This window comes from Oryctolagus cuniculus, chromosome 2 (assembly GCF_964237555.1).
Source record: "Oryctolagus cuniculus chromosome 2, mOryCun1.1, whole genome shotgun sequence".
NCBI lineage: Eukaryota > Metazoa > Chordata > Mammalia > Lagomorpha > Leporidae > Oryctolagus > Oryctolagus cuniculus.
The window spans coordinates 45,187,461-45,212,124 of NC_091433.1; the positions used below are offsets into that span (position 1 = coordinate 45,187,461).

The 24,664-nt window shown below is 43.2% G+C and overlaps 2 protein-coding genes across 34 annotated transcripts in view; one reads left to right on the forward strand and one right to left on the reverse strand.

The window, feature by feature from the left end:
- The window catches only part of HMBOX1 (homeobox containing 1), a 224,162-nt gene extending 205,635 nt beyond the window's left edge, over positions 1–18,527 (reverse strand). For 30 of the 31 annotated variants that reach the window (XR_011386241.1, XR_011386240.1, XR_007918102.2 and 27 more), the window contains exon 1: positions 18,220–18,527. The gene's annotated coding sequence lies outside the window, so the exon portion shown is untranslated. The remainder of the gene's footprint in view (positions 1–18,219) is intronic. The other variant, XM_070068228.1, reaches the window with a different exon arrangement.
- Positions 18,528–18,850: 323 nt separating this feature from the next.
- INTS9 (integrator complex subunit 9) overlaps positions 18,851–24,664 on the forward strand; it is a 148,002-nt gene continuing 142,188 nt past the window's right edge. For 2 of the 3 annotated variants that reach the window (XM_070068217.1, XM_051842540.2), the window contains exon 1: positions 18,886–19,025. In XM_070068217.1, coding sequence (XP_069924318.1) covers positions 19,017–19,025 — 9 coding nt within the window. In that variant the 5' untranslated portion in view covers positions 18,886–19,016. Of the gene's footprint in view, positions 19,026–24,664 lie in introns of all 3 variants that reach the window. The other variant, XM_008249049.4, reaches the window with a different exon arrangement.

The window sequence follows — 24,664 nt, forward strand, 5'->3', positions numbered from 1 at the left end:
AGGGAGGGAGAGAGAGGGAGTAAGGGAGAGAAAGAGATTTCCCATCTACTAGTTTACTCCCCAAATGTCTGCAACCTCCAGGGCTGGGCCAGGATGAAATCAGAAGCTGGGAATTAGATCTGGGTCTCCCTCACAGGTGACAGGGTCCAAGCACTTGAATTATGCTGTCTCCCAGTATGCATTATAGGAAGCTGGACTGGAAGTAGAGGAACCAAGACTCGAACCAATACTCAGATACTGGATGCAGGGATTGCAAATAGCAGTTTTTTGTTTTTTTTTGTTTTTTGTTTTTGTTTTTTATTTTATTTTTTTGACAGGCAGAGTGGACAGTGAGAGAGAAAGAGACAGAGAGAAAGGTCTTCCTCTGCCATTGGTTCACCCTCCAATGGCCGCAGCGGCCGGCGCACCGCGCTGATCCAATGGCAGGAGCCAGGAGCCAGGTGCTTTTCCTGGTCTCCCATGGGGTGCAGGGCCCAAGCACCTGGGCCATCCTCCACTGCACTCCCTGGCCACAGCAGAGGGCTGGCCTGGAAGAGGGGCAACCGGGACAGAATCTGGCGCCCCGACGGGGACTAGAACCCGGTGTGCCGGCGCCGCTAGGCGGAGGATTATCCTAGTGAGCCGCGGCGCCGGCTCCAAATAGCAGTTTTACACTCTGTACCACAATGCCTGCCCCAATGACACTAAATACAAATATACTTATTTGACTCACAATTTATTACCTTGATCAGCTTGGAATTATTATTTGATAACCCATTCAAAACCATCATTTTTGAGGTTGGACATCTGGCCTAATGATTAAGCCACTGGTTATGCCTGTCACATCCCATAATGCAACACCTGTGTTTAAGTTCCGGCTCTGTTGTCCATTCCAGTTTCCTGGTTTTTTGTTTTGTTTTGATTCATTTTATTTTTTAAGATTTATTTATTTGAAAGGCAGAGTTACAGAGAGAGAGATGGAGACAGAGACAGAGACAGAGATAGAGATAGAAATAGAGAGAGAGATCTTCCATCCGCTGGTTCACTCCCCAAATGCTACAATGGTTGGGGCTGAGCCAGGCAGAAGCCAGGAGGCAAGAGCTTCTTCCGGGTCTTCCATATGGGTAACAAGGGCCCAAAGACTCAGACCATCCTCTGCTCCTTACCCAGGAGCATTAGCAGGAAGCAGCATCAGAAGTGGAGCAGCAAGTACTTGAACCAGTGTCCATATAGGATGCCAGCACTGCAGGAGGTGCCTTAACTTGCTGCATCATTGTGCTGGCCCCAAAAAACATCATTTATGAAATGTTATCATAAGAATCTCTACATATGCCATTATACTAAAAAAGTGAGTACAAATAGATATACAAGGTTTTGTTTTTTGTTTGTTTGTTTGTTTGTTTTTGACAGGCAGAGTGGACAGTGAGAGAGTGAGACAGAGAGAAAGGTCTTCCTTTGCCTTTGGTTCACCCTCCAATGGCCGCCGCAGCCAGCGCTGCAGCCGGCGCACCGCGCTGATCCGATGGCAGGAGCCAGGTACTTATCCTGGTCTCCCATGGGGTGCAGGGCCCAAGCACTTGGGCCATCCTCCACTGCACTCCCTGGCCACAGCAGAGAGCTGGCCTGGAAAAGGGGCAACCGGGACAGAATCCGGCACCCTGACCGGGACTAGAACCCAGTGTGCCAGCGCCGCAAGGCGGAGGATTAGCCTAGTGAGCCACAGCGCCGGCCTAGATATACAAGTTTAATGTATATTCAAATACTAAGTATTTTATTGTGGGGAGCAATCCGGACTGGACTGAGTTACTGGAATTAAGACTTATTCTATGCATCTGCTCTCCCACAATATGGTGCTGGGAGAGAAGTAAACAGCTTCCGCACAGCTGCCTCCAGTTCAACTAATAAACTGTAGGACTTGCTCCTGATTGGAGGAGAGCAGCGTACTCGGCGTGTGGGCAGCCGAGTTGGGATTGGCGGAGGAGGACTATAAAGGAGGAGAGAGACGGCATGCACCAGGAACATCTATGGGGAACATCTAAGGGAACCCGTGCAGCCCCCGAGAAAGCCGGCCGGCGGTGTGCCGCTCCCCTGCGGAAGTGGGGAATGCAGCCAGGGGGAACTGCCCTTCCACGGAGGTGGAAGGGATAGTAGCCAACCCGGGAAGAACCAGCAGCAAACCCGGGGAGGGCCGAGCAGACGAAAGAACAGCGCAGGGTCCTGTGTCGTTCCTCCACGAAGAGGGGGAGCGACATTTTATAGATACAGTCTATCTTATAAATGTGCCATAAGACAACTTCACAAGTACATTTATAAAATGCTTTTATACAGTGAATTTTGTTTTAATGTAAGCCTGAGTGGAAAGAATATTACGTTTTGTAAATTTCATTAACTGAAAGTTAACTTAGTCACAATGCTCTAAATGATCTCTTATCCTTCTATAGTTTCTCTAGATAATGAAATCACCATTATTAACAGAAGGTTCAGGGAAGCTAACTAACATTTTCAACACCAATTATAAAACAACTATTAACAGCTTTAACAATCTATGCTAATTCAGCTTAATCCTTGAGATCTGAGAAGACTAACCATCTTCTTGGGTTAGATTTTTCACTGGGTGTAGGTTAGTTCGTAATTCATTAGAATACCTAAAATACCAGTTTCTGGACTTCTCTGATTAATCTCTGATTAAACTCTAAATAACACCACTTTTATTAGGCATTGAATCAGCCCGCATAAATTCATCTAACCAAAATTATGCATATATTCTGAAAGTGCAAATAATCAAAGCTGAGAAAATGTGCTAATAACACAAAGATTGGAAATGTATTGAATTAAGTCTTTAAGTAGTGAAATTGATATGCTACTACTTTTTTTAAGTATTAGAAAGGTTCAGTAAAGGCAGGAGACTGACTGATAGGGTTTAATATGAACAGGTCTAGAGGAAGGTAATCCAACAACACAGAGAGGGCATCATGGGAAATTAGCCTGGTTAAGCTCATGTGCACACACACACACACACACAAATATAATTAAACCTATCTACTGAAAGAACTGGAACTTAGAAAAATAATTTAATAAGCAGGTTTCTTGATTTTCCCAAGCTAACAAAGATTTCTGAAATTCCTATCACCGAAGCATCTAAATCAAGAGTGAAGCACATTATTCTTTTCAAAGCCACAACATCCACTGCTGTCTTTTCTCGTCTCTGATGCCCTTACAAATCCTACCAATTTGCGGCAAGGCAAAATTCAACTGTAACAAAATCATCTTAAGCTTGTTGGGTGTTTTGTTTGTTTTTGCTTTTCTGTGTGTGTGTATTTGGGATTATTCATCAAAGAAGAAGCTGTCAGTGAACTTACTTTGAGTGCAATTCTCTGCAACAATAACAACAACAACAAAAAAAATCCTTCAGTTCCTTATTGCTCAGAGAGAAAGTCCCAGGCAAGCTCCACATAACCAAACAATTCACTCTAGATTCCCCTTCTAAAACAAACTGATACCGGATGCTAATTAGGCTCCTACCTCATGTACTCCACTGCTTGCCAACCAAGGTTTGTTCCCAACCTGTTGATACCACTTATCCATGCAATTGTGGAATTTTAATATATGCTATCTAAACTAAAAAAATAAGGATGTGAAGAGCTGTTTCTATATAAAGTCAGTCACAAAAAATAGGTTAAATGTTTTGGTACAACTTAAGGTGATTTACTAAAAAACAAGTACATGGGTAAAACTACTATAAAAGTCCTGAGGGAAAGTAAAATATTAAGATCTTACAGATTTTAAGAGTCTTTAAGTCCTCTGGTTTCTAAGGAAATCAAAATTTGAAATAATGTTACACTGCTGATATAAACATATAAACATACAAGAGAACCTGACAACCTGATAGTGTTAATCCATGGATTCAAACACCAAGAAAAGGATATCCTCCTAGATCAGAGTTTCTCATCCTCAGAACTGCTGACGTTACAGACAGGAGAATTCTTTGCCAGTAAGGAGCAAAAACATTTAAGTAATCAGTTTTTAATGATTTTTTACTATAACTCACCAACTTTTTTTTTTTTTTTTTTTTTTTTTTTTGACAGGCAGAGTGGACAGTGAGAGAGAGACAGAGAGAAAGGTCTTCCTTTGCCGTTGGTTCACCCTCCAATGGCCGCTGCGGCCCTGGCGCGCTGCGGCTGGCGCACTGCGCTGATCCGATGGCAGGAGCCAGGTACTTATCCTGGTCTCCCATGGGGTGCAGGGCCCAAGCACTTTGGCCATCCTCCACTGCACTCCCTGGCCACAGGCAGAGAGCTGGCCTGGAAGAGGGGCAACTGGGACAGAATCCAGCGCCCCGACTGGGACTAGAACCCGGAGTGCCGGCGCCGCAAGGCAGAGGATTAGCCTAGTGAGCCAACTTTTAAAAAAATCAAGTGATCAGCTGGTATTTCAAATTAAGTCACTTCCACACCTAGGAAGACAGAAAATAATTCTTCAACTGGTAAAATGCCAAGATAGCTGAACTTTATATATGATGGGTTTTTTTTTTTTGTTTTTTGTTTTTTTTTGACAGGCAGAGTGGACAGTGAGAGAGAAAGAGACAGAGAGAAAGGTCTTCCTTTGCCGTTGGTTCACCCTCCAATGGCTGCCGCGGCCAGCGCGCTGATCCGATGGCAGGAGCCAGGTACTTCTCCTGGTCTCCCATGGGGTGCAGGGCCCAAGCACTTGGGCCATCCTCCACTGCACTCCCTGGCCACAGCAGAGAGCTGGCCTGAAAGAGAGGCAACCAGGACAGAATCCGGTGCCCCGATGGGGACTAGAACCTGGTGTGCCGGCGCCGCAGGCGGAGGATTAGCCTAGTGAGCCGCGGCGCCAGCCAAACTTTATATATGATGGTATTACCATCTCTTCCATTTCTTTTTCTATGATCAAAACAGAGTAGGTCAGAGCAGGGAGAGAAGAAAGCAGCAAAGAGGAATAAGAAGGATATAAGAAACAAATCCCAGATGAAGGGAAGAAGGACACAGGAAGCTTATTATCTCTTGTCCATTTAGTCCCATTCACAGCAAGGTTTACTGCAGGTTCATCCAACACCAATTATATTAGGTTCCTACAAATTAATACCATAAGTTTAAATATTCACTGCTAGGGTGAATGACTCAATTATTTTTCATTCCTTTATGATGTTAAAAAAAATGAGGTGTGTAGGGGCGGTTACAAGATGGTAGAGTAGGGAGGGAGCTTACTGCTCTAGCCCAGGAGAAGATAGTTTATGTGGAGGGCGTGAGTGTCCACCGCTCAGGAATCCAACAGCCAAGAGCCTTCACACCAGTGCTGAAAAGTGAGGGGGCCAGTGCTGTGGCCTGGTGGGTTAAGCCACTGCCTACAGTGCTGGCATCCCATGTGGGCACAGGTTCTTGGCTGCTATACTTCCGATCCAGTTCTCTGCTGTGGTCTGGGAGGGCAGTGGAGGATGGCCCAAGTCCTTGGGCCCCTGCACCCACGTGGGAGACCTGGAAGAAGCTCCTGGCTTCAGATAGGCTCAGTTCCAGCTGTTGTGGCTATCTGGGGAGTGGATCAGCGGATGGAGACCTCTCTCTCTTTCTGTCTCTCCTTCTCTGTGTAACTAATTCAAATAAATAAATCTTTAAAAAATACTTAAAAAAAATGAGGTGTGTTTTTAGGTGTTGACACCATTATATGAGTTTATTGTAAAATAAAAATAAATGAATAAATTGCAGGGACAGGTGTTTGGCCCTGTGGTTAAGATCTCCACATCTCACATAGCGTGCTTGGGTTTGATATCCATCCATATCTGGCTCCTGACTCCTATTTCCTGCTAATGCAAACTCTAGGAGACATGGTGATGGTTCAAGTAATTAGGTTCCAGCCACCCATCTGGGAGACCTGGACTGAATTCCTATCTCCTGGATTCAGCTTTGGCCCAGCCTGGCCATCTCCAGCATTTAATAAGTGAACCAGCAGATGAAATTTCTCTCTCATCACTCAAATAAAATTTAAAAATAAATAAATAAATTGTAGCATAATATCATTATCAGGAAAGCATTAGAGACTATGATTCACACATGCAAAGAAAAATATCTGGAATACATAATTATACATTATAAATTATATAAAATAATTATAGATTATATAATTGTAATTATAAATAATAGTTCTCTTTGTTGTGGCGTATTGCACTTTCTACAAGTGCTACAATAATTCAAAAACCCTGCCATTCCCTCAATAATGAGATGGCGTCTATGTTTCCTGCTCATGAATCCCATAAGCAGACCTACATGATAGCCTAGAGAAGCCGAATGCTACGGAAGTTTAATGTTGCAGTGTCTGAGGCTACATCCTAAAAAGCAGCATATCTGTCTTTCTTTATCTTTTGGGACACCTGCCATTAGAGCCCTGAGGTATAAGAAGTTCAACTACTGGAGCCCCCATGGTGGAGAGATCACCCAGAGACAGAGAGATGCCTATGAAGACTCAGCTGGTACAACCCTCAGCTGGTTGAGTTCTCCTTACCTAAGCACTGCCAGGCATATGACTGAGTTAGCTCAGAGGACTATAGCCTCAGCATTGTCGGACTACGACTGCAGGAGAGATTCTAAGTGAGAACCATATAACTGGGCCTCGTGATCTTCCAGAAACCTCAAAAAGAATAATCAAATGATTACTATTATTTGAAATCGCTAAGTTTGGGGGCAGATTGTTTTGAGCAATGATGGAAATATCTAATGTGTTGGGGAAAGGAGTGGACAACATTTGCTATTTCTACATATTTCTTTATACTGCTTGTATTCTTTTCAAGTAATGTTTATAAGTATAATTTTTAAAAATTCTCTTATCTTTAAAGATTATTTCATTTGAAAGGCAGAGTAACAGAGAGAGGGAAGACAGAAAGGAGAGAGGGGGAGAGAGAAAGAGAGAGAGAGGGAGAGGGAGAGAGATTGAGGGAGAGGAAGAGAAAGATATCTTTCATTCACTGGTTCTTTCCTCAAATTCCTGCAGCAGCCAGGGCTGGGCCAACCTGAAGCCAGGAGTTTGGAACTTCATCTGGACCTCCCATATGGGTAGCAGGGGCCCAAGCATGTTAGCCATCATTCTCTGTCTCCCAAGATGCAATGTCAGGAAGCTGGATTGCAGGCAGAGTAGCTGGAACTCAAACTACCACCCTAATTTGGACATGGGCATCTCAATGATGCCTTAACACTGTGCCACAATGCCTGCCCCTGCTGCCCTGGTAAACTGGGTATGGAGAATTGAGTTTATCCTCAGTAGATGTTGACCTAACATTTCTACCTCACTGCTACTTATCTAGCATAATCATTCCTAATCCGTCTAACTGGTACCAACATTCTACATCCAAAAATATTTTTCAAGAAGGTAGACTCAGCAATTTACCTAGCACTGAGGGTAATGGATCAGAGAAATTACCAAAGCAAGAATAATCAAGTACAGTAGAATGATCTGTGTCTCATAGTTTGAATCCTCTTTGTGATCCTATTAAAACCAAACTGAACTTACTTCTTACAACTCATGAAATATGTGAAATAACATATTCAATATTGACTGGGTGACTGAATTATAAAAATGAAAAGGGGGAGGGAAAGAACACAGAAATGGCAAGTCAACAGGATACTCAAAGACCTAACACTTCACATAGGAATTCTACTCATATGCATGATATGAAAACTGGAATATTAACATATTACTATTAAATATAAAAATTTAAAGTAGTAACTGAGTATATTAAGTACAGCTGACATGGAGCAAATGAGTAGTCCAAGAGTGTCATGGTTCATTGGAAGAAGTCTCCTCAGACAGAAGTTTTTTAACAGGGCTGTTATTTTGTTTGCTTCTTTAAATGTGAGAGAGAAACAGATATACAGACAGACAGAAAGAGCTCTCATCTGCTGGCTCATTCCCCAAAAACCCAAAAGGGTCAGAACTGGGCCAAATGACAGGAACTCAATCCAGGTCTCTCATATGGGTGGGCAAAGACTCAACTACATGAGCCATCAGCTGCTACTTCCCAGGGTATGCAATGAAAGAAGATTGGAATTGGATGCCACAGAAAGAACCAAATCTAGGCACTCCTATATGGGACTCAGACAACTTAATCAAGGTCTTATCGGCTACGCTAAATGCTGATCCCTTAATTGGGCTTTGAGAATAAAGTTTGAATTGGCAAGATATTACAAGCATATTAAGTGGATACAGTAGCAAATATGAAGAAATATATTAAAAATATACAGCACAGGGCCGGCACTGTGGCACAGCAGGTAAAGCTACCGCCTACAGTGCTGGCATCCCATATGGACACAGGTTCAAGACCCGGTTGCTCCACTTCTGATCCAGCTCTCTGCTATGGCCTGGGAAAGCAGTAGATGACCCAAGTCCTTGGGCCCCTGCACCCATGGGGGAGACCTGGAAGAAGTTCCTGGCTCCTGGCTTTGGATAGGCCCAGCTCCCGCCATTGTGACCATCTGAAGAGTGAACCAGCGGATGGAAGACCTCTCTCCCTCTCTATAATTCTACCTTTCAAATAAATAAATAAAATCTTAAAAAATATATACAGCAAGAGAAAAAGTAATTTACTTGGAAGCACTACAGAAAACACCTGAATAAGAACCGGCACTGTGGCACAGCCTGAAATGCTGGTATCCCATTTGGGCGCTGATTCATGTCCCGGCTGCTCTATTTACCACCCAGCTCCCTACTAATGTGCCTGGGAAAGCAGCTGAAAGTGGTTCAAGTGCTTGGGCCACTGCCACTCACGTTGGAGACCTGGAACAACCTCCTGGCTTCAGCCTGGCCAAACTCAGGCTGTTAAGGCCATTTGGGGAATGAACCGGCAGATAGAAGATCTCTTTCTCAGTCTCCCCTTCTCTAACTCTGCTTTTCAAATAAATAAATCTTAAAAAAAAAAAAAAAGGAAAAAATATGCTAGTAAGCAGGGCAAAAAAATGCTAAAGAACTTCTACAAAACAAAATCACTGAAAACTGGCATATAGCAAAATTTGAATTAAGGGCTGTGGCATAGTAGGTTAAACATTTGCCTGTGGCGCCGGCATCCCAAATGGGCTCCGGGTCAAGGCCTGGCTGCTCCACTTTCGATCTAGCTCCCTGCCAATGACCTGCATAAGTAGCAGATGGCTCAGGTGCTTGGGTCCCTGCATCGGCATGGGAGATCCAGAGAAAGTTCCTGGGTCCTGGTTTTGGATTGGTCTACCTACGGCTGTTATGGCCATGTGCACCAGTGCACCATTTGCACCAGTGGATGGAAGACCTCTCTCTCTGTCTCTTCTTCTTTCTGTCTGTGACTGTGCCTCTTGAATAAGTAAATAAAATAATTAAAAAAAAAAAAAACAGTGATGAAGTGATGAGGATGGTTACTATAGTTGTAAAAGGAAGAGAATAAAGTAAGAGATGTGATGTTGAGAGAATCAGCAGTTCACTGACAAATGAATGGCAGGGACTCAACTATTTGAGAAAAAAGTATGAAAGATAAAGGACTAAAGAGTGATTTAAAGATTTTAAATCTGGGTCCAGCGCCGTGGCACAGTAAGTTAATCCTCCACCTGCGGTGCCTGCATCCCATATGGGCGCCACTTCTAGTCCCGGCTGCTCCTCTTCCAATCCAGCTCTCTGCTGTGGCCTGGGAAAGCAGTAGATGGCCCAAGTCCTTGGACCCCTACATCCATGTAGGAGACTGGGAAGAAGCACTTAGCTCCTGGCTTCCAACTGGTGCAAAACAGCTCCAGCTGTTGTGGCCATTTAGGGAGTGAACCAATGGATAGAAGACCTTTCTCTCTGTCTCTCCCTCTCACTGTCTGTAACTGTACCTCTCAAATAAATAAATAAATAATCTTAAAAAATTGTTTTTAAATCTAGGAACCAAAGACCAGAGGTAATTTTAACAAGATCGTTAGAAGGATGCTGAAGGAAAAGAATGAATTTTAACTAATGGGGAAAGATATTTACATACTCAACTAAGACCTATCAAAGAAAAACTGAAAATACACAAAGAAAAAATGAATTAGTTAGGAAGAAATTATTTATAACATAGGAGAATTCTAGAATTAAGAAGAGAAAATACCTTGGAAACAGAGCACAGGACAACTATTAATAAGATAACAAGGTGTTTCCTACTCCATGACAAACACTATTGTAAGCACACTGCAAAAGCTGCCTTATATACTCACAGAAATCCTATTACACGGATACTATCACTCACCCCAGTTTATAGATGGGTAAACTGAGACATATTGAGCTTTCGCCTAAATTACAAACTAGTGGAGATCAGATATGCAGCTAGATAATCTGGCTCCAAAGTCCAGGTCACTAACCAGCTCAACATTCTAAAGTAATTAAGAATGAGAAGAATCATGATAGATATAAAAAAAGAAAAGAAAAAAGTGAAAAATTAAACTGCAAGGGTAAAAGTTCAAGAGACGGTTAATATTCCAAAGGTACTACAGCCAGAAATTAGAATAAATATGAACATATTGACAAAAGCAGGAGTAAAAAAGGATTGCCTTAGAGTTCATACATGAAAATACAAAATTTAAGTAACATAACTATCAAGATTATTTGGAGAATACTGCTAAATGTTATATCTAGAAAATTAACCATGCTTACCCAAAACACAGCTCATGTCATATTTTGACAGCATAATCAAGAAATCCTACAAATTACAACCAGATATTTGAACTTACAGAATCAGGCACACACTGTAGTAGCTTCCCAGTAGGTATTATGGCATCTATGTGTATTTCTGAAGTGTTCCTAGGACTATACCAATTAAAACTACCTAGTATGCTCACTTTACAAAGACACATATACCTGGGCCTATCTCAGATTTTAGGAATCTAGCGATGAAGCTCAAGAAACTAAAATGTAAAAACTTTTTCCAGTCAATTCTTCTGCTCAAAAGTTGAGATCCATTGTCTTCCACTTTTGTAGTCTAGTGGTTTAGAACTCTGTAACACCCCCACTATTAGTCTCTGTGGTTTTGTAACCTGGCTTATTTCTTCTAGTTTAGTTGCCCATCCTCGACTTGTGGTTATGTTTAAAAATCTGAGCCCTGGATTAGTAACATAATCAAGACACAGCTTTGGAGTTTTTAGCTCTGAAATCCATAGCAATACCAATATTAACATAGAAAAAAAAATCCAATTCCTTTCCCTGACATCATGGTAGTTCTATTCAACATATAACATATGGTGTTGACTGGACACTAGACTGACCCAATAAGTCAGTACTTCTATTGCCAGATCTCTGTAGAACAAGATGCTATCTACTGCCTACAAAGTAAGAAGACACAAATTTACTGTCTTTGTCTTGACCTACCACAAAAGCTTGTCAAGGCTGAAAGACATTTTCTAACAGAACAGATGTTAGCATATGGAGGATGCCAAAGAGAATATTCTACTTCCTAGAACAATGAAGAAATGAGTCCTAAGATGTCCCTTGACCCCAACAATGGGACTCTGTCTACTCGGTATCTGGTAGAGTTGAAAAGGCAGACTCTTAATGGGGCAAGTATTTGACATAGCAGTTAAGAAACCACTTGGGATGCTCATTCTCCACTATGAGTTTGAGTCCTGGCTCCACTAATTCCAGCTTCCTGCTAATGTACATCTTAGGAGGCAGCAGGTTATGGCTTAAGTAGTTAAGACCCTGCCACTTACTTTAGAAACCCACATCCAGTTCCTAGCTCTTAGCTTCAGCCCAGTCTGGCTAGCTCTTCTTGTTGGAGGCATTTGGAAATATAGAACATCAAACGGGAGAGCTCCGCCTTTCAATAAATAAAAATTAAAAGAAAAAAGAAAGATGACTCTCTTCAGCAAAGGATGTTTCTTGATAGCAGTAACTAAGACCCTTAAAGAATGGACTCTAGATACTGGTATGTTTTATTAGATCTGTGATCTATATTGTAGAGACAGTACATCCATGTCTACAGTGTCAACTCTTTCTTCTGCCTTAATCCTGGCTAGTTTTATAGTTCTATTTTGTTATCTTTCTAGTTTGTCTAAAGTGCCTGGTATAAAAAGCTAAGGCTAAGTTACAGTGGGGGATGTTCTGCGATTTCCTTTAAATTGTTTGATTCTTGATTAAATCTAACTCATTTTTGCATTCCACAGAGTACCTCAATATGCACTGCTACACTTATCCTGTTTAACAGTGTCCTATTCAAGCCTCACAAGAAAACGCTTCTCATATAGAACACCTTAGAGCATTAGCAGAAGATGTCCCAAGCATTTGGGACCCTGACACCTATATGGGAGAACTGGATGAAGCTCCTGGCTCTGGCTCCAGCCTGGCCCAGCGCCTGCTATTGTGGCCAGGGAGTGAACCAGTAAATAGAAGCTCGCGCTCTCTGTGTCTCTGGTCTAACTCTGGCTTTGAAATAAAATAAATAAATAAATCTTTTAAAACAATTCTAAGGACTTATTTGAAAATCTCACAATAACCCAATGAGGTAAGTACTATTTTTATCTCCATTCTATAGATGGAGGAAATGAGGTACAGATATTTTAAATAACTTGTCCAAGGTCACAAAGCTAGTAAGTAGAGTCAGGATTTCTCCCTCATGTTTGCAAATGTTACGGAGAAAAAACAGGTGGAATGACTCTACAGTTAACAGAAAGGCTGGGGAGCCACTGAATGATTATAGGCAAAATATGGCTGACAATCAAAGTCACATTTTGGCAAGATCCCTCAGGCAGGAATGTAGAATAGCTACACACACACACACACAAAAATCAAAGTAAAAAGATTAGTTAAGAGACTCACATAAAAAGCTAGAAATGATGAAGGCCTGAATTACAGGAACAGTAATAGAATAAAAACAGTAATAGAATAAAAGTAAATATATACAAAGAGTGCAAAATCAGCTTGACTTCATGACTGGATGGGAAGAGAGAATGATTCCAAGGCTTGACTGAATAGGCCCAAGCCAATACTCTCACATCTTAACAATGCTACCATCTTATCAAAATTTTAAGCAAATGGGTTCAGTATAAAGTCATCCTCATTTCATCCACAGCATTTGACTTTCCTGCTATAAAAACTATGACTACTGAGGCTGGCGCTGTGGTGCAGCAGGTTAATAGCCTGGACTGAAATGCCGGCATCCCATATGGGTGCCAGTTCAAGGCTGGCTGCTCCACTTCCAATCCAGCTCTCTGCTGTGGCCTGGGAAAGCAGTGGAAGATGGCCCAAGTCCTTGGACCCCAGCACCTGCGTGGGAGACCCGAATCCTGACTCCTGGCTTCGGATCGGCCAAGCTCCGGCAGTTGTGGCCAACTGGGGAGTGAACCATCAGAGAGAAGACCACTCTTTCTCTCTCTCTCTCTCTCTCTCTCTCTCTGTAACTCTTTCAAATAAGTAAACAAATCTTTAAAAAACTGTGACTATATACATTAAAGTCACTGCTGCTTGGCAACCCCACAGTTAATATGTATATAGCAGTAAGAGCTATAAACTGTTTTGATATTCTGCATGTAGACTCACTGGATGTAAGATGGACAAAGGAAGCTACAGAGAATATATTCAGTAAAGTAGAAAACATTTTCATCATAATCAGCACTCTAAATTTAAGAAAAACCTAAATGCCCTTTGAGTAGATTAAAATCATTTTATCACCTGAAAGGAGTATGGTGACAAAAGTTTTAAGAGTCAAGAAAAAATAACTGATCATTTCTTCAAATCTAAAGCCAGACATTGTTACTTTTTCCCTCATGTTTGCAAATGTTAGGGAGAAAAAAAACAAAACACTGTTATCCTTATAGCCTAAGAACCCATAAAACATTGCACAAAGATTGCAATAACTATTGGAAAAAGTTACGGTAATTTCAACCTTATTTCCACTGTAAGGGTAAAACTGTGCTAATGCCAGAGCCTTCCAATAACCAAATGCTTTTGGAAAGTGTCCAAAACAATGTTAAAGTAAATTTCCAACTTGTCTAAGGTCACAGAAAACAAGTTATCTAAAGCACTGAATTGTGTTTAAATAGGCGCTAAAAGTTTTACATGAAATAATCACTCAGAAAATTTTTTACTCTGCACCTCCAATAGAGTCCTAAGCCCAGTAAAGGACATCTGGGGAACGGCTGCACTGAAGATTCTAAATCACATATTAAGTACTTAGTACTATTTTAAGGAAAATTTCAATACTGACAGCTTTCATTTTCAGAAAATATTCCTTGGCAAAACACGTTAAAATAATGGTTTGAATGACACTGGAAATCTCCAAAGCTTCTACTATACAGGCAACGTGTGACTGAGCCAATGTTCAGTCTCCTGATATTTGTGGTTCAAATTTGCCCTTATGGACTATATGTCTCATAGATAAACAAAGTGACTTCCAAAACTACATGGAAACTAGTTATTTATTTTAGTGGAAAAAATATTGAAGATCAACTAGCTTTTTCATAATACACATTTTCCATGAACTTTTTGAAGATCCCTTAATGCTCATATGCATGCATGGATTTCAAAGTTTTTCACTAAAATAAAAGTATCTTTTTTAAAAAAATGATTGATTTATTTTTATTCGAAAGGAGGAGTTACAGAGAAGGAGAGAAAGAAAGGCCTTCCATTAGCTGGTTCACTCCCCAAATGACTGCAGTAGCTAAGGCTGAGCCAAGCAGATGCCAGGAGCCAGGAGCTTCTTCAGGGTCCCCCACATGGGTGCAGGGGCCCAAGCACTTGAGTCATCTTCCACTGTTTTGTCAGGAACATTAGCAAGGAACTAGATCAGAAATGGAGCAGTCAGGACTTGAACCAGTGCCCATATGGGATGCCAGTGCTGCAAACAGCTGCTTAACCTGCTGCGCCACAGTTCCGGCCCCTAGACTTATCCTTTAATTTCAACTTCTTAAACTTTCTGATATATCTTCATACACCAGTTTTATAAATAAAGATTATTTGAATATGTGTGAGTGTGTGTGTGTGTGAATATACTGAGACAAGTTGTGTTTTTTACTCAACAATTTTTTATAAAGTTTTACTAAGTTACATATATATAGTTACAGTTAACAAAAAAAAAATCAGTCCCCCCAAAAACATGCAATGCGGTACCTGTGTGAAACATTACAGTTGGGATGGACTGAATGTGAGGTACAGGCGACTCCAAATGAACAAAGTAAGCACAAGTATTTGCAGTATATTCAACATATACTGAAACTAAGCAACAGAATCCTGATCAATACTTCCACAAAAATTGGCATAAACAGGTTAACTCTATTTTTTAATTATGAAACAATCAGAGATTTGTTGCAGTACATTTGATAACTTAGCAATACTGAGCTATTAGTTTCTATTAGTAATACTATGTATAGAGCAGTGAAAATGAAATCTTACTGAAGTTATTCAACATAAAGCTCCATGGGCTCCTTCCTTTGATCATATTTGTGACCATAAGTAGTGTTGGCTATATGCAGTACACTAAACTAGCAACAGATTGGTTAATAACACTTTAGAATTTCAACATCCCACATATGTTCACATTTTTAGAAGCAATCACAATAAAATAAATATGTTTTTCACATAAATGTGTCTTTCCCAATTACAGGATGTAATGTTAAACTGGACAGGCACCAGTGCTCCGGTTTTCTACCTTTTTCATAAACCATACGACTTCCACACACTGAGAATGTTTTATGCTTTAACCTGCAGCAAGGCTTTACATCATTTTAATGTCCAGTGCTTAAAACGCCACAGAATTACCGCCAATTAATGCAAGGAATATATGTGGTTTATATATAATGATTTTGACCCCATTATCAGTCAGAAAAAGTTTAATGAAAGCTTTTCCCAGTAAGTAATTTTGTATTTCCATAGATGAGGACAAACAAAAAGAAAATGTGAGGTAAAGGTCGGCGAAAGAGAAAACATTCATATTTTTCCAACTCTTAAACATTATAGCTTTAAAATTCTAAAAGAAGCACTAAACATTTTTAAACTATGACCATCAGAATGCTTCAGAAAAACAAAACAAAATATAAACTCCATTTTGTAGTTACATAAAATTTTTCTTCAGTTTTGCAAAGTAATATTTTAGGTTCAGATATAAGCTAAAATGAGTAACTAAAAAACCTAGTCTATAACAAACTGAAAGCCCAGCTTTGCATCAACATATTCGATATTTGAGATGTAGAAGACACATCAATTTTTTTTTTCTGTTCAGGCAAACCTAAGATATATGCTACCTCATGCTTCCAGTCCCCTTATCTGTGTGAACGGCGGAGAGCAGAAATTTCAAATCAAAGGTTGTAAAACATACCATAAAACTACATAGTACATCACAGTGACTTTCAGTTCTTACGGAATCTAAAGGTCCCTTAGTGATAGGTGGTACATTCAAAAATTAAGTTTGGGGCCAAATACACAAACACATTATATTCTCAACAATCCAAACAGAAATTATGCCAATTCCCTTAGTTATTTAAAAGCCCATTGAAGTTAAAAAAAAATAAACAAAACAAGTGTCACAGGGAAAGGGGTTACTGAAGTACTAATTACGTGATCTTAAATCCTCCTGGTGTATTAAATATTAAAAGCTGTGAGAAGCAAAAAATGTTGCAATCCCCTTCCCTTTTTAACTCTAATTGGAAATTGAAAAAAAATTTCCAAATTTGACTTATAAACATAATTCAATGAGATCTAACAAGTTAGTTGTGCAATTTTTAAAGAAGTTTAATGTAAAAACACTGCAATCTTGATGTGCTAATTACCTGTGGCATAAATGCAAAATAAAAACAACTGCAGATCCCTTTCATCTAAGGGTGCATTTTACAGTAAAACCACAAAGAGCACAACTGTAATAGCACAAACTAAATTAAAAAGGCACAGGAGGTATTACAGCCATCAGGAAGAGAAATGTACTATGTCAAGAAAGCAAGCACGGATAGAAGGAAGGAGAGTGAGGGGAAGGCAGGAAGAGAGAGAAGGCATCGGATTCTATACCTGCAGGCTCCCGGAGAAACCGTCACATCACTCTACCCTGTTTTATACATGAGGTTTTAATAAAGCTTCACACTAAATGAAAAACAGCAAGCACATTACACCATTCAACTTTACACAGTGTTGGATCTTTACTGCCAACTGCATTCTTGCCTTCATTCACCCAGTGCTTCCTCACTCTTTCATAGCAGCTTCCAGGCAAATGAGAGACAGAACAGGGTGGGGTAGAAGGGAAACACAAGCAGCGCCTTTCAACGCACCGTCTCCCCCCTCCCCGCCCCGCAAATAATTTCCAGCAGTTTTTCCTACTACGAAAATAAGTCGCCCTATCTCAAGATACACATCAGACATCCTGCCCCTTTAGACGCGAACACAATCCCGCACTCCAGTTCCCCCACTCCAGGCCCCCGAAGCTCAAGTTAAACAACAATCTAGGTTAACACGAAGACCACAGGATACCTCTACCTACTGTTTCGGGGGCGAAGGTGGGTGGAGGACGCCTTTCAAAGTAGCCCCAACAGTGTAACCAAAACACGGTTCCGGAATAAAATATTAAGAAACACTTTTCCTTTCCCACCTATCTCCCGACTTCAGGATGCAAAGATCATCTCCACACCACATCATCTCCACAATTCTCCTTCCCGGAGTTTGGGGTGGAGATTTATACCAGGGGAGGGGACGGGAGGCGGGTGGCGGAATGTGAGCGGGCAATGGGACATAAACGACTTGCTGAGTCCAGCAACCCCGCACCACGTCGCCAGCCCAAACGTCCAGCACCAGGACCTCAACGCACGCTTCTCAGCCCAGGCCCAGGACTAGCTATGACTCTAGCGATCTAACTTCCTATCTATAGACATTTCTTCAAGACGAGCGCAGCACTGAAGTACACGTCACACAGTTTAAAACACAGTTCTACACACCGACACACCTCAAAATCACCTCGTAGTTTCCCAAACTCCAAGCAGGAGACCCCCACCTCCAACCTTCCGCCCATAGTAGAGGAAGAAACCAGGAGAAAAGAGTTGGGGAGCAGTCGACGCCTTTCAATTCCTGTCCCTCGCAAACTGCCCCACCCCACACCCCGTGTCCCGGTCACTCACTCGGAAGCCCCCTGCTTCCTCCCTCCTCTCAATCCGGCCGCTTAGGAGACCCATCCCCAGCGTCCGCTCACTTTCTCCCCAGACCCCTCCCCCCCACACCAAATTTTCTTAAGTGAAGAGAAAGAAGTAAAGAAACAGACTTGAGGTAGTCCGGCTTCAAATCCACTCGACTCACCTCAGAATCCTTGCTGAGTTCTCTCCGCCCGGCACAGCCCCCTCCCCAACGTCCCAGTACGAAGGGCTGAGGTAGGGAGGAGGGAAAGCGGGAGGGGGAGGGGTGTCTTCCGCGTGGGGCGCCCGTCGGGAGGGGACTGGGGAGGGGTTGAGGCCGGCGCAGGAAGAGGAGAAGGGGGAGGGGAGGCCCCTATCTCCCAGTCTCCCCCTCAAAACCTCCCTTGTCTCAATCACATCAGACTGACTGTCTTTGTCTGGCTGACAACCGCCATATTGATATCAACAGCCCCGCTCCCACCTGCTGCAGCCAGGCATCCCTGGGAGTTGTAGTTCTTGCCTCCCCTGAGTAAAAGCACCGAGTTCGGCGTCTGGAGGCCCCAGGGAACTACAGCTCCCGGCAAGTCTCGCGCCCATCCGCCTTCCCACAGGGAGGCGGGGAAAGCGGGGACGAGGCCGTCGGGACTACATATCCCAGAATACCATGGGTCCCAGGCCCATACAGGGGACATGATATCATGCTGGGGTGGAGAGGGAGGATGAATTGGCGGCGGGGATGAATTTGAGCCGACGGAAGGAGGCGTTCGGCTAGTAAAGGGAGGAAAAGGAAAGACGACCACAGTTCCCATGATGCCCAGAAGGAAGACTACATTTCCCATGATGGTCCGGGAAGGGGGCGTGAGGAAGAAAGACTGCAAGTCCCGCGATGCTCTCGGCGGGCCAGAGAAGGAGCTTGAACCGGAAGACACATGCTGGAGTTGAGGAGTCCTGAGACAGATACTGAAAAACCTAAAGTCCATTATGAAACTGGTGAGTCTTCGCTCCTAGGTCGGAGGGCAAAAGTGATGCCGTGCCATTTTGGATATGGGCAAGGAACAGTCACGGTTCTCCGTGGAAAGGGGGGTGGGTGGAGGAGAGCTGCTTTTGTTGTGGAGAAGGTTTGAATTGCCTCTCCTGACCGCTGGCCCCCCTAACCCCCAACATAAAGCTGCCAGGAGGTTTTATTCACTTTGGGAGGCAAGAGGTTGACCGTAATATTCACCTGTGAGCTAAGATTGGGCCCTATGAGCTAGGTTTGGGCTTGCTTCTCAGCTTCCCAATGTTAGGATGGATTAACAACCTCTTTCCATTCAGTTGGCTCTTGATTAGCCCGTCTCCCTACCGTCGTTGGAAGGCTGATCAGATTCGAACAGAGTAGAAAATGTTGGGCAGAACGTAATCACTCATTACGTTTCCTGTTACCAACTACTAACAGCCCTTCGAATCCAAAGAAGAACGAGGTCAGAGCATGATGTAGGAAGATTTGAGTCAAACACTGCCTAGGATCTGGATGGCAGAGAGGAAGTGTCAAGGCATTCCACTCTGAGATTGTAGGGACTGCAAGACCAAAGCTTGATGCAGCTGCCATTCTACCTGGAGAAATCTTTGCATTGCAAAGCTTCAATGCTGGCTCACAGGAAAGCTTCTCAGACCTTTGTTTTGAGCCATTTTATTGTCATTGTGTGCACAGATCCAAAAAGTCAGCTTATTCCAGCTGTTTCAGATTAGTAATAGTGTAATTAGGAGAGAAGAAAAACAGGTGTGAAATGCTGTTTCTCAACACTTTAAAAATCTGTGTTCCTGCAGCCAAATGATTGTCCAGTTTTTCTTTCTGTAATTGTTATATAAAAGCAAACTTTCTTTTTCCCATTTCTGTAATTATTTGAATAGGCTTTCCTGAGCCACACAGCCCACACACTCTCATCTGATAACCCACCAGCTGTTTTCTGTGAGGAAAGTATTAAAAGTAGCTTCAGCTCCCAAACTGTCTCCCTTTCAGGGGTGGGGAACCTTTTTTCTGCCAAGGGCCATTTGGATGTTTAGAACATCATTCTTGGGCCACACAAAAGTATCAACTTGAAAATGAGCCTGCTATAGATACATTGAATTTTAAGTCCCGCCTGCGGATGATTTGGCAGGGCCAGACCAAATGACTTGCGCCGGTTGGGCCTGACCTTCCCCACCCCTGAAGCATGCCTGAAAGGGTCACAATGCAGGTCAGTAAACTTTGAGCGTATCAGTTTGCCTCGTGGTTAGTGTGCTAGGCATTTAGGGGTACAGAATTGAAAATCACAGCCCTTGCCCTAAAAAGGCATGTGGCCTAAAGAAGATAGAAAAGTAAGCCAAAATTATCTGTAATTCACTGTGTTCACGCTAAAATAAAGGATGTTCTGTGTTTTGGGAACTAAGTTGACTGGTGATTGGGGGTGGGAGGTAAGGACAATTTTCAGAAAGGTGACTTTTTTTGAGGTATCAATTTTTAAAAAGATGTATATTTGAAAGATGAGGAGTAACCACCTGGCTCCTGGCTTCGGATTGGCGCAGTGTGCCGGCCTCTTGGGGTGAACCAACGGAAAAAGGAAGACCTTTCTCTCTGTCTCTCTTTCTCTTACTGTCTAACTCTGCCTGTCAAAAAAAAAAAAAAAAAAAAAAAAAAGGTGGGACAACAGAGAAATCGATCTTCCATCAACCAGTTCACTGTGCAGGTTGGTACAGCAGCCAGATCCAGGCTAGGCCAAAGCCAGGAGACATAAACTCTATGCTGGTTTCCTACATAGGTATCAGGGGCCCAAGTGCTTGGCCATCTTCCTATGCCTTCCCAGCCATATTAGCAAGAAACTGGATCAGAAGCAGGAATCAAGTTGGCACTCTAGTGTGGGATGCAGGCATTACAAGTGGCAGCTTAACCTGCTGTGCAACACTACCCGTCCCGGAAAGGTGGCACTTGAACTGATGAGAAGGAAAAGTAGGCCAAAGCATTCCATGAAAAGAGTTTTGTCTATAGGGCAAAAGAGCTTGTCACCTTAACAGTTGGAATGCAGACCCTGTGTCCTCAGTAAAGGATAGAGTGTATTTGATAGGCTCTGTTTGAGAAGGCAGAGAAGTACCAAAAAGTTTTCTCCATAACAGTTCATTTTTGAAGGTGCCAGAGAACCAGGATTCACTTAACATGTAACTTGATTTGTCCATTAAATCCTCCTTCATAATTTATTTTAAAATGTGAAAACATGGAAAAGAGTAGAAATTGATTTTTCCTTTAAAAAGCAAAAGATGGCCTCAGAGAAAAAGGAAGTTTGATCAATAGTCCCTCCATCTTTTTTTTTTTTTCTTTTTTTTTTGACAGGCAGAGTGGACAGTGAGAGAGACAGAGAGAAAGGTCTTCCTTTTTGCCGTTGGTTCACCCTCCAATGGCCGCCGCAGCTGGCGCACCGCGCTGATCCGAAAGCAGAAGCCAGGTGCTTCTCCTGGTCTCCCATGGGGTGCAGGGCCCAAGCACTTGGGCCATCCTCCACTGCACTCCCTGGCCACAGCAGAGAGCTGGCCTGGAAGAGGGGCAACCGGGACAGAATCTGGCGCCCCAACTGGGACTAGAACCCAGTGTGCCGCCGCCGCAGGGCGGAGGATTAGCCTAGTGAGCCACGGCGCCGGCTCCTCCATCTTTTAAACCATGCATTACCTACTCAAACACATTTGGTAGGAGATAGATAGATGACCTGTAATGCAGAATTCCTGTCAACATACAGAGATGTTTTCAGAAACGTTGTTGCTGAGTAAGGATTGGAATAAGTCTCCGATAGTTAAAATGTTTGAACTTTGTATACTGTTCCAGGACTATGTCCTCATCTGTAGTGTAAATTTGTATGGGAATGGGCCTTGGCCTGGCACTTAAGATGCTGTGTTCCTTATTGGGTGCCTGGGTTCAGTGCTGTGCTCTTGCTCCTGATTCTAGCCTCCTGCTAATCCAGTCCCTGGGAGTCAGCAGGGATGGCCCTTCTATTTGCAATCCTGCTACCCACAAGGGAGACCTGGGTTGAGTTCCTGGTTCCCATTGTGGGCATTTGGGGAGTAAAAAGTGAATGGGAGCTCCTTTGTTCTATTTCTGTCTTGCAAATAAATAAATAGGCTGGCACCCGTGGCTCAGTAGTCTAATCCTCTACCTGCGGTGCCAGTACTCTGGGTTCTAGTCCCAGTTGGGGCGCCAGATTCTGTCCCGGTTGCCCCTCTTCCAGGCCAGTTCTCTGCTGTGGCCGGGGAGTGCAGTAGAGGATGGCCCAAGTGCTTGGGCCCTGCACCCACATGGGAGACCAGGAGGAAGCACCTGGCTTCTGGCTTCGGATCAGCGCAGCGCGCTGGCTGTAGCAGCCATTTGGGGGGGGTGAACCAATGGAAGGAAGACCTTTCTCTCTGTCTCTCTCTCTCACTGTCTCACTCTGCCTGTCAAATAAATAAATAATGTTAAAAACATTTTTTTTTGTATCCTGAAAGAAAGACATTTTACTGAGCACATTCTTGTTTTGGAGAGTATAACCTTCCAAAGTGCCCTTCCCAGCCACAACCTATGAGCACATCTTGTTTATTCTACTTCCTAAATGAGAGTTTCTTGAATAGGCCTGTTTGTCTTCAGTCTGCTAATACTGCCTTTGTATTCAGTCTTTTTATTATTATTATTTTTTTTAATTTTTTTTTTTTGACAGGCAGAGTGGATAGTGAGAGAGAGAGACAGAGAGAAAGGTCTTCCTTTTGCCGTTGGTTCACCCTCCAATGGCCGCCGCGGCCGGCTCACTGCGGCCGGTGCACCGCACTGATCCGATGGCAGGAGCCAGGTGCTTTTCCTGGTCTCCCATGGGGTGCAGGGCGCAAGCACTTGCGCCATCCTCCACTGCACTCCCGGGCCACAGCAGAGAGCTGGCCTGGAAGAGGGGCAACCGGGAAAGAATCCGGCGCCCCGACTGGGACTAGAACCCGGTGTGCCGGCGCCGCTAGGTGGAGGATTAGCCTATTGAGCCGCGGCGCCAGCCTGTATTCAGTCTTAACCCTTCAGATCCACTCCATACTTTCCCTGTTTTAAGTTACAGAGATCCATTAAATCCCTCTGGTAGCATCTGTCGCCTTTAGAATAAAGTCTAAATTTGGTTGACTTGGCCTTCAGGAATATGGTGCTACCTCTTCAGACTCCTGCATAGGCCTCTTCTCCTTACTTTTTTTGAATTAATCATATCAAACATTTTCTAGTTCTTGAACTCAGCCTGCTCTCTTTTGCCTCTGGGACTTTGAATATATTCCATTGCCTTCCACGCTTTTTTTGGGGGCGAGGACTAGCTAATTTCTTCATATTCTTGTATGTCAGGTGTCTGCTTAAGTAATGCTACTGCAAGGTTTCCTTGAATCCATCCTCACTCATAGAGACTCCATGTATTCCCAGAACTTGATACATAGTATGACCAACCCCGCCAAATAGTTGAATAAATTATTTCTGAATGCCAATCAAGTTATGTGAGTACTAATGAGAAAAGATTAAGAGGAGAAGTTAGCAAGATTACAATAAGGAATAACCATTGCAGTTAAAAAGAATAATTGCTACCTTTTATAGAGCAATCAGTGTGCACCAGAGAGTATGCTTGGTTCTTGCTATGTAGTGTCCTATTAAACATTTAGTCCAGGTGATAGTATTCCAGTTCTACAGATAAAAAATGTGAGCTTTGAAGAGGTGAAATTAGGGGCTCCATAGAGCCAAAATCTGAAACCAAGTCTACTGCATGACGAGGACTGGGACTCTAGCATCCTGAACAGTGACTGACACCATATAAAGTTTTCTCTTAAAAAAAGATAGAAGGCAGACAGAGAAACTGTATTCAAGGCTATTTTTAAGATTAGATTTTGTCTGGCCGGCACCGTGGCTCAATAGGCTAATCCTCCACCTTGCGGCGCCGGCACACCGGGTTCTAGTCCCGGTTGGGGCGCCGGATTCTGTCCCGGTTGCCCCTCTTCCAGGCCAGCTCTCTGCTATGGCCAGGGAGTGCAGTGGAGGATGGCCCAGGTGCTTGGGCCCTGCACCCCATGGGAGACCAGGAAAAGCACCTGGCTCCTGGCTCCTGCCAGGATCAGCGCGGTGCGCCGGCTGCAGCGGCGGCCATTGGAGGGTGAACCAACGGCAAAGGAAGACCTTTCTCTCTGTCTCTCTCTCTCACTGTCCACTCTGCCTGTCAAAAAAAAAAAAAAAAAAAAAAAAAAAAAAAGATTAGATTTTGTGGGGCCAGTGTTGTAGAGTAAAGCTGCTGCCTGTGACGGCAGTGTCCTCTATGGGTACTGGTTAGTTTCCTGGCTGCTCCACTTCTGACCTAGCTCCCTGCTAATGGCCTGGGAAAGCAGCAGAAGATGGCCCAAGTATAAAGGTCCTGCCACCCACCTGGGAGACCTGGAAGAAGCTCCTGGCTCCGGCCTGGCCCAGCCCTGGCCTTTTGCAGCCATCTGGGGAAGTGAACCAGAGGATGGAAGATCTGTCTCTGTTTTTCCCTCTCTCTGTGTAAATCTGACTTTCAAAAAAAAAAAATAAATATTTTTTAAAAATCCCGAGATTTCCTGGGCCAGTGGTGTGATGCAACAGGTTAAGCTGTTATCTGCAACACCAG